Source organism: Falco naumanni, chromosome 4 (genome assembly GCF_017639655.2).
Source record: "Falco naumanni isolate bFalNau1 chromosome 4, bFalNau1.pat, whole genome shotgun sequence".
Lineage (NCBI taxonomy): Eukaryota > Metazoa > Chordata > Aves > Falconiformes > Falconidae > Falco > Falco naumanni.
In genome coordinates, this window is record NC_054057.1 from 48,004,794 (window position 1) to 48,023,256 (window position 18,463).

General features: G+C 38.2%; 1 protein-coding gene across 3 annotated transcripts in view; it reads left to right on the top strand.

Annotated features, from left to right (window-relative positions):
* Positions 1-18,463, top strand: part of CCNY (cyclin Y) — a 128,968-nt gene that overhangs the window by 42,337 nt on the left and 68,168 nt on the right. The window contains exon 2 of one of the 3 annotated variants that reach the window (XM_040591812.1): positions 9,689-9,864. The exons of the other annotated variants lie outside the window; for them this stretch is intronic. Coding sequence (XP_040447746.1) covers positions 9,795-9,864 — 70 coding nt within the window. The 5' untranslated portion in view covers positions 9,689-9,794. The remainder of the gene's footprint in view (positions 1-9,688; positions 9,865-18,463) is intronic. 3 annotated transcript variants of the gene reach the window in all.

Here is an 18,463-nt window from a genome sequence, read left to right on the forward strand (position 1 = left end):
CACTTTCCCCTGAAATTTTTAATGCTACTATCTACAAGATTAAAGTCTTGGTTAAGCGGGTAGTGTATCTGATAGTGCAGAGCAGCTCCCAGCTATAGGCTGAGATATTTGGGAGGGGAAAAACACCTGAAAATTTTCCTGAGCCATCTGTGTGAAGTTCTTACCACGACAGGAGACAGATAATAAAATTGAATTATCAGGTTATAGTGATTTTGAATGCCTGCCTCCCTTTGTGTGAGATATATGAATTATATAAAGTATATATGCATAATATACACATTAAATCAAATATACAGTTTACCATCATATTTTATAAATGAAACATACTTGCGTCTCATTCTTTCTCTCAGGTATATTTTTTTTTCTAAATGTACTCAAGCACTCTTGTTCGAGGTATGGCGCATAACATGCGCAAGGGATACACGTTTGGTAGGTGCGTTCTGACTTGCCGTGTACCCACGGTAAGAGTGCAGGCAGTGTGGGAAGGCTGGGAGCTTGCTAGAGAAATCGGAGCAGGGTAGGAGGCAAGGATCAGTCAGATCCACTGGGAAGAAAAGCGAAGGTGCTGCCAGCTGTCTAGGAGGAATTAAATTGATCTTTTTGGTCTTGGGTTGGGTTTTTAGAAGTCACTCTTCTCTAAATGTAGTCTGTTCCTGTTTTGTATCTCCATGTTGGGATGTGCGCAGAATTACACAAAGGCGTTGGATTCATCTCTGTCAACTGTTTGCAGGGAGGCTGAGGTGAGCAGCTGATAATTTAGTCTTTATTTAGCAGGATGGGCTGAGTGTGTGGGAGCCTAGCAAAGGGATTTTGTTCTTTTTTGGGAAAACTAGTGATGTTTTAAGTGCAATTTAGTATTAGTGTGTTCTCTGTTCTCATGCATGTTCTTACTGTTCTCATGCAAGCCCCTTTAACCTCTATTTTTCTAGGCCACAACCCTCCTTTAAAGCTGCTTTATGCTTTAGCATGCTTCCCCTACATAGCAACCTTCTATTTTAGCAACTGCATTTCTTATATTGAGAAGATACATATCGTGTTGCCTTTCTTTGTGAAAGAATTGATGAGGCTTCCCTTGTGCCACCCAGCTTTGACATCCATGTGGCTCTCCACAGTTGACACATGTTCCTGTCTTTTTTTTCCAGAGTCGATCATGGTGTCCTGGGTTGCCTCCTCTCCTCCACTCTGGGCCTTTTTGGCTACCTGAAGCCATCTGGCCTCTGCAGTAAAGGTGTTGCCCATAGACTGAGCACACCAGTGCCTAAGAAATCATTGCCACTTCACCTTCTGCATGCTGTGGCCATTCCTGCCATTCTTCTCAGCGTTGAAGCCCTCGAGTGAGCCTTGCTAGATTAGTTCAGACTCTGATTTTGGTGCTGGATTAATGGATATCCAGGTAGCTCACCTGCTGTAGAGTGGGCAGCCACTGGTGAAGCTGCTTTTTGTTTGTTCAGTGCTACATGTAATGCTGGATGGGTGGAAGTTGGTAAAGAAAACATAGGAAGTAAATGTACCTAGTGAAGAAATAACTGATGAGTGCTCAATGTTGATGTTGGAGGAGCAGAGAGAAGCAAAGTTGTCTCCAGTTTCTTCTCTGCTAGGGAAGAGGAAAGAGAGAAAATATAGTAAACATTAAAAACAAAGCCCTGGGGCGAGAGGAATAAATACAAAAAAGGGATAAGATAAAAAATGTAACTTGGAGAAAAATATATCTGGAGGGGGAAAAATTGAATTGTGCAACTACAGAGCAGGAAACCTAAAATCAGAGAGAGAGAGATGTACAGATAGATAATACTGTAAGTTACTGTAGCATTAGTTTGTTGCAGAAGAAAATCAAACATCTGGAAAGTGAAGGAAAAGTAGCACTAGGAGCAGGTTAATGGAAGTAGACACGTGGTGGTGTGACTTCCTAGTTGATGATAAAAAAGTAATTTATGGTGGTTACCAGCAATAAGGCCACTGACACAGAGGAAAACCAGATGCCGTTAGTTAAGTTCTCCCCTGTCTTTGCATCTGGAGATTTTGTTAAGACAGATCACCTTTATGACTTTGTTCCTACAGGATGTAAGAATAAACATGTAATTGCTGTTCAGAATGGGCATTTGTATTAAATAGCCTAATACAGTTTACCTCAATTTTTTTAATTCTATCTGAACATAATTTAGCCTTCATCATAAAATTATTAGTGCCAAGGGACATATTTTGAAGATTGTAAGGAGCACTTAGGGTCATTTAGTTGGGGTGGATAAGTCCCCTTAAACAATTGAACTAATCTTCCTGCCAACAGAGCGTAGCATGCTATATGCAGATGTATATATGGTGTTTTATGAGCAGCAAGTCTAACGAAGTCTCTGTCTGCTCTGCCTCCCTCTTTCTTTGTCTCTTAATAGGTGCCTTTTACATGTGCCCTGTGCTGCTGTGCTCCATCTTCCTCCCTCTTTGACTAGACACGACTGCTGTCCCTGGGCTGGAAATGGCAGGGTGTCGGCCAGCCGCCGCACCTTGGAGTGAGCCGTCACGCCCTCCTTCCTTGTAACGAGGGCTTTAGTACACTGTCTTCCTACGCTGGCCTGTCGGCTTTCCCAAAATGTGCAGGCAGGTTGTATGTATGAGAGATTTAGCTTTTTAACAAAATTTGTTGAAGCTGGTTGTGGGCTCAACAAATAGTAGGAGAGAAGGCTGAGTGTTAACAGAGCTGCGTGTGCGTGATTTCCTTAGGAAGTTAGCTAAAAATAGTATTATGCTTTAATACTTATCTACAAGCCAAGAAGCTGACATCATCTATTGTCTGTGAGCCCTGTTTGTGGACAATAAAAATAAGCAAGTATGGCGCTTCTCTATGTGTCAATTTAGAAGAGAGAGAGCTGAAATTTCCTAACCATTGGTTACTTAGAGGTAGTATGCGTCTCAGTACTTTCATACTTATTTTTTTTTACCCAAATGCATCCTATCTTCTTTGGTTTTAGGGCTTTTTGCCTTTTTTTTTTTGCCCTTTCTTCTTTCTCCTTTTTTTTTGTTTCCTTTTTTTAAATAGATAATAACTGTTTTGATGTAGTTGACTACTTAGGACCTGATTTGTATATTAAAAATACTTTAATAAATGTGCAGAAATTGTGTGAGAACTAATCTAAATACATGCCCAATTAGAAGCGCATCTAGAAAATAGTATGTTGCATATATCAAATACTCTGCTATCATTATTTTATGTTGTGGTAGACTGCTTGGGCCTTTGGGGTAGGTATTGTACTCTGCATGCCGTGTAGCACTTTGCCAAGTGGCCTGAGTTTCACTGAGTGCTAATGAAAGTTTCCTTATGGCAGCCAGTTTTAGCAGCATAATAATGAAAACTCTCTTCAATAGTTCATACCTCTCCCTGTTCATGTTACCCAAATCCAGAGCCTCCTTATGTGCATGTAGCTGCTGCTTTATTGCCAAGATGAATACAGCTGCTGTTCGAGCAACAGCCCTCATACAAACACTTAGATTTCCATGTAACTAGGCTTTTTGTCTAATGTTCTCTATTAAATACCTGCTAGTTCACAACAGTGGAAAAATTGATCTCTTCAAGGGCAGTTCTACTACTAGTGTGAAAATATAGCACTTAACAGAACAAGCAATAATAAAATACTGTCTCTGATACAGTCTCATAATTCAGGTACTTATTTTTATGCCTTGAATATTACCTTTGTGTGTTGTTCCAATCTTCTCTGTTGTCAGTGTCCTTTTAGATGATTATTAAAAACGTTTTTAAAATAGCCACACATTTTGGTTATAAGATTTAAAAGAAGGCTGCATTTTATCAATGCAATAATAGTGTCTGGTGATTTGAAGTGTGATTCCATGTTGAAATCTGCAGACATAAGCAGCTCCTCTATCAGAACAACTTAGCTGTTTATTCAGTCACTCTTCTGATGCCAGTCATCTTCTTATGAGTTCTAGCTGCTATTAATAATGCTCAACTGTAAGCTTAGGGCAAATCAGTTTTAGCTGTTTAACCCCATCACAGGCAACAGATTTCTGATTTGATTAGAAATATTTGCAGTCGAACTGGAAGACGCATTTAAAGCCCTGCATGTTGCTGTTTAGTCTGGCACTCGCCACAAAGATGCAGAACAGAATAGCGATGATCTTGGTAGGCTTATAGGTGTGTTTACACAATATAATAGCAACATAACAGGCTTTGCTGTGCTTGGAGTGGATGGGATGCTAACGTAGTCACAGTGCCCCTGGAGATGAGGTTGAGTAATCCTGCATCTGCCCCAGACATTCTATGTAGTTAAGTACAATCTTTAGTGGAACAAAACTCGCAGGGAAATGAGCGCTGCTTGATATTTAATGAAGAACTGGAGATTAATGAGTCCAACAGCTTAGCTACTTCATTTACTTGGTAAACACACAGTAGAGTAAGAGAGAACACATTAATGGATTTGAAAATACGGCATTAAAAATCTGTTCTGACAGCTTCATGGTTTTTGTTCTTCGTTGCAGACCAAATGATCCTGGGCAATCATTTGCCTATCTCAACTGATGCTAAGACTTAATGTACTTAGGGTTTATTCAGAATAAGTGTCTGTGTAGTTGCTCACTTAGCATAGTATGTTTCATCATTTACAAACAAGTAGTTCACAGACGTTTTAAAGAACTGTGTCAATTATTGCATGCCTGGGAAGCTGACAGCCAATAGCTTTTGTTGTGATGCTCTACCCCTGAATTCTAGAGCAGGAACCACTTCTTCTCTTGAACATCTTATTGCACCTGACAATAAAACCAAATATATATTTATCTCATCATTCTTGCCTTCTGGAGACAATAAATAGATAATCTAGAATTAAGTTTAAAAACTGTTTTCAGGGTTGAGCTTGTAATGAAGGAACTTGAATTCACGGTGAATATTAGAAAAATTATTTAAATTATTTTTTAGTAGTATTATGAAAAAATGCAGTGGGGAATTATTTACTTAATTTCATTCTGAACTAAGACAGCTTTTTTATTTCAGGCCGATACTTAAATAGAAAGAATTGTTCAGCTGGAAAACCAAAAGAGAAGAACCTGCTTTTAAAATCAGGTAGTGGTCAGCCCTGAAGCACAGTTCCTGTTCCTCTAAATTTTTTTGTATAAAGCACATACAGTATAACATATCTTGAACATGTTACGAAGCAAGTGGGCAGTGGACATTCTCTGTATTAATTGTGTTATAAATGGTGCCTTCAAAGAATATTAAAGTCCCCAAACTGAACCCTCGAAAAGTAGGAAATGTCAGGAATTAAAGTTCCCTTTCAAACTTAATTCATCTTGCCATTCCCCTCGTGTTACACAAATTCCAGAACTACAGATTCTTTCCTGCCTTATCAAGTAGCACTGGGCACATAATGGGCAGCTTCTCAGCGTCTTTCTCATCTGTTCTTTGTTTTGTGGGCTCAGGTCTTCTGCTATTCAAATCTTGTTGCAAGGTAAGTTGCACAGTAGTGCTTGTGGACCCCAGTGTTTTTCCTAGTCTGTCAGGAGGTTTCTCAGGTTTATCCTTGCACTGCAGATGGTGAGTTGATATACAGAGTCATTTTGCAAAGGGCTGCTAATCTAGTGCTCTTTTCTAAGTGCCCAGATAATACTGAGCATTATCATAGAATTATGTACTGGTTCATTTTCTTAGCAAAGCTGCTGTTGTTGATTGAGGGTTGTAATTCTTGATTACTCCGGCAGTCTTTAAATCAAGCCTTAGTTAGAGTTGGATGTGCAGAGTATTGGGAACTTGCAGCCAAGGATTCCCTATGTAAAATTTGTGGTTTGCCTCGCAGTGAACAAGCACTGTCTGGAGGCAGAGGAACCATTTTTTTTTCTGCTGTCATGAGAGACTTGATTTCACTTTTTACAGTCTACTGCACACCTTGTGTTCTGTCACGAAAGGAAGAGATCCTTCAAATAACTGTTATCTTCATTTCGTGCTGCAGATTTGCTCCTACAGCTGGCATATTTTATGCATTCCATCTAGTGCCCCTGTAAGCACTGGGGAGAGAGAGAAGTTTATACTTCAGGTAAGTAAAGACTTGTCAGAATGAAGGAGGTCTGATTAAAGTTGCACATGGACTGTGCTGCTTTGGCTGAACTTCCCAAAGTTTGAGAGCTGTGCGGAAAGTTTTCGATCCACGTAAAGTTTTCCAAAGTTGTTAGTAGTAGGTTAAAGTCTGCATATTGGAAACATAAACTGATTAGCTGAGAGCGTTGGGGAGGCTACTAGCCTAGCCAAATACAAGTTTTTTGGAATATAGTACATAAAAAAAAATTCATACATAGAACAGTACCTTGTGTATTGATTTCAGTTGTGAGACTGTACCTTCAGTTCAAAGAGTGGTGAAAGTTAGTCCAATGAATGGGAGGTACCTGAATATGTCAGGATATTTAGGGTAATAATTTAGAATATAACAATTAGGATAATGATCCAGAATATTTCAGGATAATAGAAATCAACTGGAACCTCATGCCATATACTTTGCACTTTTCACTTGTAGTGCCACATGCCAATTACTTATAATCCCATTACTGTATATTTTCTTGGCTCCCTTCAGAGAGAGGAGCCTGTTGTGCCATGTGTCCTGATCTGCAGATGCGCAGAACAACGGCTTGAGGACAACCTCAGAGAGGTAGTTCATTAAATCCCCCTTGGCTGCGGTGTGGGTGTTATTCCTGAATTATTGAGAATTGTGAGTTGTCTAGTAACCATCCCTACTCCAAAATCCCTTTCCTGATCCTGATGTCATAACTGGCAACAAGTAAACGAACCATTCATTCTTTAGTCACAGAATAACACGGTTTGGCTCTGTTGGACTTTCCTCTATCCTTGTGAGAACTAGTTATCTAGGTTCCTGCTCTTAATATTTCATATAAAGAAAATAGTAATTTCAGTATGGGAATATGGGGAAGTGTGATAGGAAGTAGGTGAAGAAATAACGAGGGAAAGCAGAATGGAAAGGAGCATTTATGAGTTTTGGGCATGCCTCTAGTGCAGAACCTGGTTTTAGTAACAAAAGCATTCAGTAGTGTAATATTCCTTCTTGATTTCATCCCTATTGTGGAACAGAAATCTTTACTAGGGTGGTGTTGACCTCCAAGTGATGACCTTTTAAGACTTCATTAGCATGTCATCAGCCTCCTGACTGGCACCTCTGAGAGCAAAATTAGCTGTGCCACATCTTATCAGTCTGCCAGCCTGGGAACCCTTCTGCAGCAGCCGCTTAGTACTTCAGGGTTCGGAGTAAAATGAATATATGGTGTTCTAGCTAGAATATGTGACAAGTCAAGGGGAACTCTCTCCTGAATTTATGTCCTGTAGCGTGGTGCTTATGTTTCCAGCAAAACATTCGTAACTGTAAATGTTATTAGCCTTCAGAGTATTTCATCTGCCTGAGCTGTGCTGCATTTATTTAGTTTAAATAGAAAATATGTGCATGTAGTGATTATGTCATGCATTAGGAATATTGAATTGTGTTTGAAATTCTGTTACACTAGCAGGTATTAAATGTGATTGTGAAATGACCCATGCAGGCTGTATGAATTCACAAACTTTTTTTTACCAGTGAAATTGATATTGTTGTAGTATACTAATACTTACTCAGAATGAACACAGAACATATCTGGAGAAATCTCAGATAATATTACAGTTATTTCTGATTCTAAAGGCAAAAAGGATCCAGGTTCTCGCTGTATATTATAAATAGATATATTTCCACTATAAAAATACAGAAAAAAATTTCCTTTTAGTCTTATCAACTATATCTCTCATTTTAGAACAGAATTTTTTATTGTATTACAGTTTTGTGAAAAAATCTGTGTGGTTTTGCTGAGTCTGACACGCTCTACCAGTAGTGTTTATTTACTTCGTTATGGAATAAAAAAAAAATATACAGTTTGCCCTACTTAATGCATTTATACTTAAGGTATTAAAAATATTCTTAATATTCCTTACCAGTTTACGTTGCCTTAAAATATTTTAACAATAAGGAGAAAAAAATTATTAGTTGTTGTTCAAAATATTTTTAAGCCAAGCTGTTAGAGTTTAAATCTTATGGAGATAAAAATCACAGAGAATAGTGACATCTCAGTGTAATCTAGACAGTTATTTCAGCCTGTGTATTTAAGGAGTACTGTCCTGATTTGGCATGAAGGAGAAAGTGTTGCTACCTAGAACAGGGTAGCAGCTAAAAGAAAATAACCAAGCTACCCTGACAGCAGCCAAACCAGCTGACTTTTTATTAATTATTCATGAAGAATACATTCATGTGAAGTCCTTCATTGTCTGAAGTGTCAGACTTCTTGCTGTTTCAAAATGAAATATAATAAACCTCTCAGTGAAAAGTTTCTGTTTATATACCTTCAAGCTCTGGAAGGGATAATTGTGGTAAATAAGAGCCAGTATCTTTTTGAGTGCCTGATTTGTTATTTTTTTATAAAATCTGGTTTGTAATTTTTTTCCCTGATGTACTGTTAGTCTTTTGATTGTCCAGCTAATCAACTGAATCTGTATAAATCTGAATAATTTCAGAATTATGCAATTTGGAATAATTCTGAAAATTTATTTTAAGTTATTCCTTATTATTCTAAAAGGAATAACTGTGCTGAGATCGTTTAGTGATGGCCAAAGGTGTTTTTTGTTTTTTACTTTTCTTAAGACCAAACCCCACTAGAAGCAATTGAAATTGTATTGTGAGGGTTTTTTGTGTTGTGTCAAAAAGACTTTGTCCATTAGAATAGCAATTTCTTCATTTCATTTTTGTCCTACTTTATTTCTTTATTAGCATCTTTGACATTTTTCCTTCTTTTAATATTGAAAACAAGTTAGTTCAGCTTCAGGTTTGTTTTATCTATCACCTGGCGTATCGTATAAAAATAGTCAGTGAAAAAAGGAAGGAAAAAAAGAGGGAATGTTGATGGATCTCCAGGTTAACTGCTTTCCTCAGTAACCGACTGTCCTAATAGCTAAGTTACTTCTAAATTCTACTGTCATGGTTGTCTGATATTTTTTCTGTGGTGCCTCATTTGCTGTCTTCCACTGTCTAAAATGGGAGGGGGGGGTGGGAGGGAAGGTGAGATTCGGTAGAATGTTGGTTTCTTTGAGTTTGTGTTCCAGATTCCAAGGCTGCATTTTCTTACAAGCAGAGCGGCAGGATGCAAGATTTTCTCAACCTTTGTGAGATAACCCAAAGTTTTAATTTTTGTGGCACTGAGAAGGCATATGGCAGTCTTTAAATGTAGTGAGAGCCACTGGCAGAACAGAGAGGGTGACTCAGGAGCAGTCCAGTGCTCTGTCCCGTGGGGAGTCTTTGCGTTGTTGTTGGATCTAGTAGAGTGAGCCAAAAGCAAAGCTTTTAATTGCATCAGGAGAATGGGCAGTGTTTCTTCATTTGCATTTTCGGTCACTGCAGCCTATTATGAGCGATCAGGATGATGCAAAAATTCAATTATTACAGAAAAGCTTGATAAGAGTTACAAATGAACCTCTTTTTTCCATTTTCCTTCATCCAGTCAGCCTCTGTTCTCTGTTGATTTTGTTCCTCCTGCTGTTCCTGTATATTGCAGGCACTTGTAATTTTCCTCTTGAGCTGTCTCTGCATACTTCTTGCGAAAAACAAAACAGAACGGAGAAAGCCCTCTCAATGTCATTTTTTTCTTTTTAACTTAATATACTGTTGTTCTTCAGAGCTAATAGACGTGTGGGAATTCAAGCAAGATGAAAAGAGAACACCTAACAGGAAGACTATGTCATTTTTGATTGAAAAATGTTCCTGAACTAACTTGAAGATTTAATGATAGTTCCGTTAAAACAAGGAGTAAAGAACATCTTTCACCAACACCTAAAGGGTCTAAAATGTTTTGGTGAGTAAACAAACAAAAAAAAGAAAAATCAAGGTACCAGAGCTGGAAAGTGAGAACACCAGATATTTCTACTAATTTTCAGTAATGGTTGGTGGCATCTCCCTATGAAATAACAAAGCCACGACATGTGTTTTTGCGATTTAAAAGTAGAACTGTTTGCCAGTCTACTGACATAGTAATTCATGTCATTGATCATTGCAGATCAAAACCAACAGCCTGTTCTCTAGTTGGTAATGCAGTATGGCAGAATGATAGTAGAATATCAGTTCATTTGATGCAAATTAAAATTAACAGGGAATTTGATGGTGTGGTACTGGTTGTAATGCATGATAAATTTCAAAGGTGCAATACAAGAAATGAGGTTCTAAATGGCAAGCTTTGTTTTCAACTGTATGTTAATAGAAACTTGATTTTGGGGCATAATGTCTTCTCTGGTAGCAACTGTAGCTAGTGGTAAAAATGTTTGAATAGGCTTTTCTGTGGTAGTTCTGAAGAAGGGTGTTGTGATCATTGAAGCTGTGTTGCAATGAACTTCTTCAAAGCCTGAACAAAGTCTAGAACAGAGTGATTAAAAATTGGGTGCTAATTTGAGTAAGGCTTATTCTTAATCAAATAAGGAAGTAGGAAACTTGGATTTAGATTCATGTTTTACATTTTCAGTTTTCTAAGGGAGAATTGGTTAGATCTGTTTTATATAGTAAATCTTTTTGTTGGCCAGAGAAGAAAGTTCTACAGGTTAGATAAGCAGCTGTAGTTTTATCTTTATTTGGTTACATAGGTTAATCTTTATATTTCTGTTAGAAGGTGCTAAATGATTCTTTTTTTTATTTACATGAGAATAAGGTTCCCCAAATATGTGCATCACTCATGCATATATTACTAATATCATATTATACTAATATTATAATCATTAATTCAGAATGGTGACCTGTCTGATGTATAGCAAGGATAACCACTAGTAATATTTCATGCTGTCTTTCAAGGTGTCAGTAGGGCTAGCTGTGCTTGATAAAAATAAAAACGTATACTTGAAACATTGTGCTAACACATAACTCACTTTTAAATGTGATGTATTTCAGGCTCTACTTGCAAGGGATTTAGGATTTAAAAGAAATAGACAAACCTGTCACAGCACTCTCCAAACTATCAAGCTTCAACAAGGTCTTTTACCATCTCATACCAACATACTCTTCATGCCAGTCCCTCTGCTGCCTTCTCTTCGTCTCACTTCATCCAGTGCTTGCTCTCTCAGTTCTCTTGCATCTTCCTCGGCTGCTCTCTCTTCATTGACTCTCAACCACTTAACTTAGCCAACCTGCTGGCCCTGAAGCCAACCCACAGCTGTATATTATCAATGTTAATTAACCCAGCTTCATTCCTCTACACAAACCAAGTTAAAACTGTCTTACTGAATAAAGTAACCCATATACTAAGAATGGTAAGAAAGGGAAAGTATTAATATATTTCTTTAACTCGATAAGGAGGGAGATACAGCAAATATTATTGTCCTGTTTTAAGACCCTTTATCCTTCTGGATTTTTGAGCTAATGATTTAATCTCTGCTAGTTTTATTAATAGATTATGCAAGCTTTCCTATTTCAAATTGAATTTGACTTGTTCACTCGGTTTTATTAATGAAAATAGCTTCTGCACTGGCAGAAGAAGCAGTTATTGACAGAAACTAGTTGAACGTTTCGTCAGCAACTCGCATCAATTGAACCTTTTTAAAGCATCGGTTGAAAATATAAGGGAAAACTTAAACAAACACCCTGAGGGCTAAGCCCAGGACAGACAAAACTCTCAAGTTATTTAATAGCTAATTTTTTGAAGGAAAAATTCTTAATTTAAACACCTTCCTTTGACCCTTCCTTCCGCTCCCATTTATCTTGCACAGATTTCTGCCCCAGCTTTGACTAGGAGCAGCACTGCAGGAGTTCATTGTGGCGGTCGGAGGAGACTGTAGGATAATATTATTCACTGGCTTTTGGAAGTACGAAATTTATTCTTACCAAACACCAGTCCCTGGCTTTAGAGCTGTATTAACAGCTGTGTTTCTGGACTTGTATCTAGCACTGAACAGGAGCAGTTTTATGTTCTGCTTAGACTTTTTTCCTTTCTGTTATTCTCCCTTCTATTCTCATTTGCACCTCACCTTGAATTTTAGGAGGATCATGGAATTTTTTTCCGAGTTTCTTCTCTGCAGGAGGTCTTTGTGAGGGCCTGTGCTAGAGCATCCTATCTTGCAGGCAGCCCTTTTGCAGAGCTATGAGTGCTTCCCCACAGCAGCTGAGTAGAAAATCCTGGAAGAACCTCCAGGATGTAGCTGCTAGTGTAAGTTATATGGAATTTGTTCCAAATAGTCATCTGCTGTTGTTTGGCACCCTCTGACCATCTTGAAAACGTATTTTCTACCAACTTATAACTGTTTTTTCCCTTATAACAGGTTTTTCCCTGACAAAATCAAGGCTGAGGTTGAGGCAATGGGGACTTGCAAAGTGCATGTTCCTCTTTTTGGTGCAGAGTGGAATCTTCTGGCTAAGATTCTCTGGCCCATCACGGTCCAGACTGTATTTAGAGACACATTCTTCAAATGTTTTATTAGCTAGTAAGATGTGATCAGAAAAAAACGTTCAAAGCCTGGCAGCGTTGGAAACTATTGTGAAAAGATGTACTAGAGCACATGCTTGAATGGAATGGGACATGCGTAAGGGGGAGAATGGTGAGGGTTTGGATGAAGTAACAGAGCAGCAAGTGATGGATGATCGCCAGCTGCTACTAGTAAGACAAGTTAGTTGTACTTGGAGAAGTTATTGTATCGGTTGCAGAAGGGGTTACTTTTGATGACTTGAGTAAGGTCATCCTTTTATAATTTTTCTTGTCCGCTTTACTGAAGACCAAGTAATGATGTGGTCCTGTTTGAAGGGTAACAGCCAAAACACCTCACAATGTTCTGCTGTCGGTAGTGTAGATTTAAAGAGTTATTTTTTCCAAGTGTGATAATATTTCTACTTCCCAAAATAATACGTATATACAAATGTCTTAAGATGGAGGACAGCAGCTGTGTGGACACCATGCTGCACCAGTAGTGTTGAGAATGTAAATATTTTCAAGGAACGTTGGTGTGAACTAGAAAGAAGGTATTCTATAGCAAAATGCAAAATATTTCTTGAAGCTCTGCTTTTGGGCTGAGTAGAAGTTAAATAATAATGGGAAGATAGGCTTTTCTTTTGATTTAGATATAATCAAGGGTCTTTATTGATAATCTTTATGAACCTTTGTCTGCCTGTAAGTAATGAAGGCTTGAGATAACTGACCGTGGTGGAATTCAGTTCTCTGTGCAGTGGTCTATCATTTCTTATGCCTTTACTGTTGAGTTCTTCCCTTTATAAACAGAAGATAATCGAAGCTTGGAGTTGCTAATGTTGAAATGAGGAAGTCAGAAATGAAGTGAGAAAATGGGAAGTGGGGGTTAGATTCTGTGAGTGTAGTGAAGACTAGTGCAGCCTGGATTACTGATTTACATAAACTGACAGTATTAGCTGTTTTAAGGCTTTTGCACTTCATTTGCTGACATGTTCATTTGTAATTTTTTAAAACTTCTGTTGAGAGTTTTGTTCAACAGAAAAGTGTGCATCTTCAGGAAAATTAATATGCAATCAGTCATCTGTGTACACAGTGAAATTTGTAATGCTACAGAGGTTATACATAGCTGGCAAAAACTTGCATTCACATGCTTTTTTTCATTCCAGGAAATATGAAGTTGGCTTTAAGAATGCTCTTGGTGGTGTTAACTATTTTATTTTTTGTTGGAGAAATCCAATAAGATATTGATCCTTGTAAAAGAAAGGGAGGTAGACAAGGATATTTTGCAAGCTGCTGCTCTGTTCTAATCATTCCTTTTTTTTTTTTTTTTTCTATTGCTTATTGCTTTCTGTGGTGGCTTGAAGGAAATGATTTTCCACTTGATTGTGTATGTGTTATTTTATGACAGTTGGAGACATACTAATTTATTACAGAATGGATATGAAATTTTTCTAGTGATGAGAAGTGGGAGGAAGAGCATAGAGAAAGTTTTCCTTATGACAGTTAAAAATAATGAGAAAAATTTGCTTGGGAAAAAACCCCAACATTTTGGCAGAACTTTAAGGCTATTTTGAGACACTAGCTTGTCTTCTCTTTGTTTGTTAAGGTCCCCTTGGAATCAGAAGTGAACAAAGCGGTGGCTTTTCTGGATGCCCTCTGTTAGTAAAAATATGATTCTTCTGACACTACTGTGACAAACTCAGAACAAAAGTGAAAAGAAATAGTTTATGTCTTATCAGAAGAAAAAAGGTGTAATTCTGTTAGATTTTCAGGGAAATAGGGAACAGTTTTCTGCTGTGGTCTGGTCTCACAAGTGTAAAATAAATAAATAAATAATGGGAGTATGCCAACACGGGCTGCCTGTATAGTTACTTAACCCATAAGAGTAGCTCTTAGAGTGTCAGCAAAACAGAAAGTGGAAATTTACTTACATCATGATGGATTCACCCAATGGCAGAAATACAGCAAGGTTTTTTTGTAGCATCCAGTCTTTTCCAGAGCCGATTTGACTGATCAGATCTGTGGAGCTGACACCATTCTACTTGAACACTCCTTAGCCTGCTGTCTGAGGGTCTCAGCAGTGCTGGGACACCTGCTATGCTTTCTGTGTCTCCGGAGACTATGGCATTGCTTCTTTCTTGGCAGGTCTGAAAGATTTCCTGGGTTTAGGCTTGTTATTACTTTGTCCAAAATGGAGCTTCACATCCTGACTGCCTTAGACTCTCAGATCTGTGCTAACTTCCAGGGTATTTCAGGGCTTAAACGCTACAGTGTCCTAGATCTCCATCCGTATTGGCTTTCTGGGGCACCCACTGCATGTATAGGTGTGTGTTACGTGTCACCCTGTTTTAGAATGTCATTGCTATTTACTTAGTAGTATAAAATACACACAAATTAGGCAAAATTGTATACCCTCTGCTCTGTTTCCTCTTCTGGAATGTTGTTTGGCTCAGGAGGAAGATCCAGGATTCTTTTGTGAGAGCACATATGTTCATTCCTTCTCCACCTCAAACCCGCCCGAAGCCTGCCTGTGCCAACTCTGTCCTCTTGCCTCCTTTGGTAGCTTCCAGTCCCTAGTCTTCTTTTCTTGGACAGCTAAGTAGCTTTTTCAACTTTCGCTAGTCCTTAAAATATTTGGTTTAAGTACAGATGTTTTAGTTAGCTTAATTTGGTGGGTACATGCTAAGGTCATGTTTAGAAAGGATAGACTAAGGCACTCCAAGATGTGGCAGCTTTCTTAGTAGCAACTTCTTAAAATCTGAAGGTTTTCATAGGCTCTGTGTAAACTCTTTCCCTGAATCGTTACACATGGCTATTGATTTGAAATTCATTTGTGTTGCTAAGTGCAAACGGTCTCTTACAGACTGCTGTGTGAGCCTTAAGGTGTTATGTGGCATACAACAAGAAACAATCATTCTTCTAAAATGTTTTGAGTCTGAGTCGATACACTGAGGTTAGGAATTCAGGAGAATAACTTATGTAAATTCACATAGTAAGTTTGTGGCAGGGTTGGGTAGCGCTTACCCTGAATCTCAGGGGTCTCAGCCTTTTGCCTCAACTATAATTACAACCTTCCCTTTGTCATGCTGAAGAAAAGACAATACCAGAAATACCAGTAGCTGATGGCCTGCGGGTGCTGTGGAATACAATGTATGTACCCAAAGCCAAGGCATGAAGCAAACCTTTTGAGATGAGGGTCTCAAAAATTGTTTCTTACTTTGTTCATCTTGGTATTTTGAAGAAATGAAGTACTGTGAACTCACAGAATATATTTCCATATTCAGTTGATCAAAATAATTTAGAGCATCTCCTGTCAGCATTGGTGAAAAGTGACTAAGATCTTAAAAAGACATCAGGAATAGATTGACTATTTTCCACTTATTCATATGGGAGCAAGGCGGTGTCCAGTTGTGGGAGTTTCATCTGCATATCTCAAACAAGAAATGTAAGGTAAACCACGGAAAAAAATTAAAAACTCTCATTAACTGATTTTTAGTATGCAGGTATAATCGTATTGAGGACAAATCATTGTCGTCTTTGAAGTTGCACAGATTGGAGACAGTGTCAAGTTTTAAAGGTTGAAAAAGAGAAAATAAAGTTGATGCTAATGATTTTTTCAAAGGCTGATAACTTTCAGCCAGATTCACCTTGCTAGTACTTGTGCTATAAAAATATGTCAAATTGAACCTTGTCTCCTTTCTGTGCTGTTCTTCAGTTCTGTGAGTCTTCAAATAGAATATTTGGAACTTTCCTTAATGTTGCAAAAAGTGAATTTTAAAACTTTTTTCCTGTGGTATTTTTGAGTATCATAGCCTGTTGCTGGTAAATGAAAACAGACTGACTCTGCTGATACCTGGAAGGCTTCCAGTTGCCTTAAGACCAAGGCAGGCTGAAGAGTGATAAAGGGAACAGGCAGACCTGTCCAGCGCTGCTGTCACTAAACTACTGATGTGTTACGTGCCTGAGTGTTTATTGAAAAAAGGCTAAGGTTCAGGCGGGTCACAGATTCTCAGAAAAAGCTGCCAACAGCAATGACGTCAATGCCAGTTCTGATGCTTGTATTTTATGGTGACTGATCTGCTGGTATTTGGACTGAAACTACTGAGGTTATTGAATAGTATAAATTGGTATAAATCTATTAACTTCTTTGGAGCTCCTCTCATTTATGACAGGACCACAGCCCGAGTTATTGAATAGATGTCCTATATATTTTTAATTTTTTTTATTTTATCTTTTTTGCCTGTGTGGCTTTTGGATTTTTGGTGATTTTTTTGACAATAAAAAGTGAAGGAACTCAATTGTGATTTCAGCTACATGGATGTGTACTTTGGAAAAATATGCTGTCGAGCTTTTGATTGCATTAGAAGTGGCAGGTTTTCCGGCAAGCCTCCAAATCCCTCCCACATATCTGGACATTATATAATCAAATCCTCGGTGTGTTTCATGTCGCTAGGACAAAGTACAAACAGCAAAGTGAAATGAATTATTGTCCTTATATAAAAGGAGGTTGTGAGCTGCCGAATTTTGCAATGTTATTACAGCAAAAGTAGCAAGGAATTTTTGGTGTTGGTGATGAGGACCAAGTACAGATTGGATCCAAAGTAAACGCGGGCAGCAGGTGGAACTGGTGATACAAGTAATTTTCTGCACAACTAGGATGCAGATGAGGGGCAGGCAGAGTAAGGCAGCCGTTGTCTTTTTGGAGGTGGTCAGAGGCCAGTTGGGTCTTCAAATCATAAGACATCATTGTACCTTCACACATTTGAAGAAATTTAAGACAATGAGGGAACACTTAAACATCATAGTTTAATAAGAGTAGTTTTTTTATTCGCTCTGTTATGTTCCATTTTGTAGTTTGTCTCTCTCGCTGGCAATGGTCATGATTTACAAAGTGTGGGAAATCTCTATTTTTAAAAGTGTGCATAGAATGAAGATGTTACATTGAACATTTCTCTGCATCCAAAACCTGTTACTTTTTAGCAATGTGAGCTTGTGGTATTTTGACCAAAAAAAATCATTCCACCAAGGTCTTGGGGTGTATAAAAAGTGATGGCGTTTTTGATCTGCATTTACTGAAGGGTTAGAAGTTTCTGTGGCTTTCGCTGAGCAGTGATGTGCTTCAGGTGTGGCAGGCAGCCTGGTGTAGGCACTGGTGGCATCAGGATCCAGTCCCTCCTTACAGCCAAGGCTTTTTCAAAACCTCACTTTTTTGTATAAATGTGTGATAAGCTGTGTTGAATAACATATTTAATAAATATCATCAAAAGTGTTCAACAAAGTTGTTAGATGCTAACTCATGAACTATTGCTTTGCCATCCCGTGATTTGGTGGTCTCCCCTGCCTGTTTCTGAGTAAGCTTTCAGGTTTTGGATATTTTCTTTTACTAGCTGTTGCAGCTCTTCTTTTCCCTGTGCTTTACACAGTATTGCCTGTCCAGCATAGTACCTCTTTTTTTTTTTTTTTTTTCCAATTTCTGATACTGTGTTTCTCTTCTTTATTTCATACTGTGTTTTCCTGTTTCTCATGCTATTCCACATACCTGAAGTAACTGCCCACTGCAAAATGTAGGAACCATAATAAGCAAAGCAACAGAAATGAAAGCTGAAATCCCTCTTGTGTTCCTTTTAAAGACAGCAAGGGCCTACAAAATCCTCTGCATTTAGTCCATCTTCAAAGTGGAAGAAGAAAACTAAACCATCAAACCCTAAAGCCTCCATTTGTCTCTACCAAAAAGTACTGTAAATTTTTCCTGCAGAACTAGCAACTCGTAATAATTGGTTTACAAATCAGAGATGTATGGTTTTTAATGTATAGCTTCAGTCTAGATATACACCAGTAGGAAAAAGAAAAGGTTAATGACCAGTTCTTCCTGGACTGGTCCAGATCCTTAGGCAGTTCTCAGTGGATCGATTTGTATATAGTGTTGGATGGGACATGAGCATTATTCCAACCAGGAAAACTGCAACGTGGCAATCTGCTGACCTGGGAGTTAACTAAAGCTGTAGCATGGCCTGGA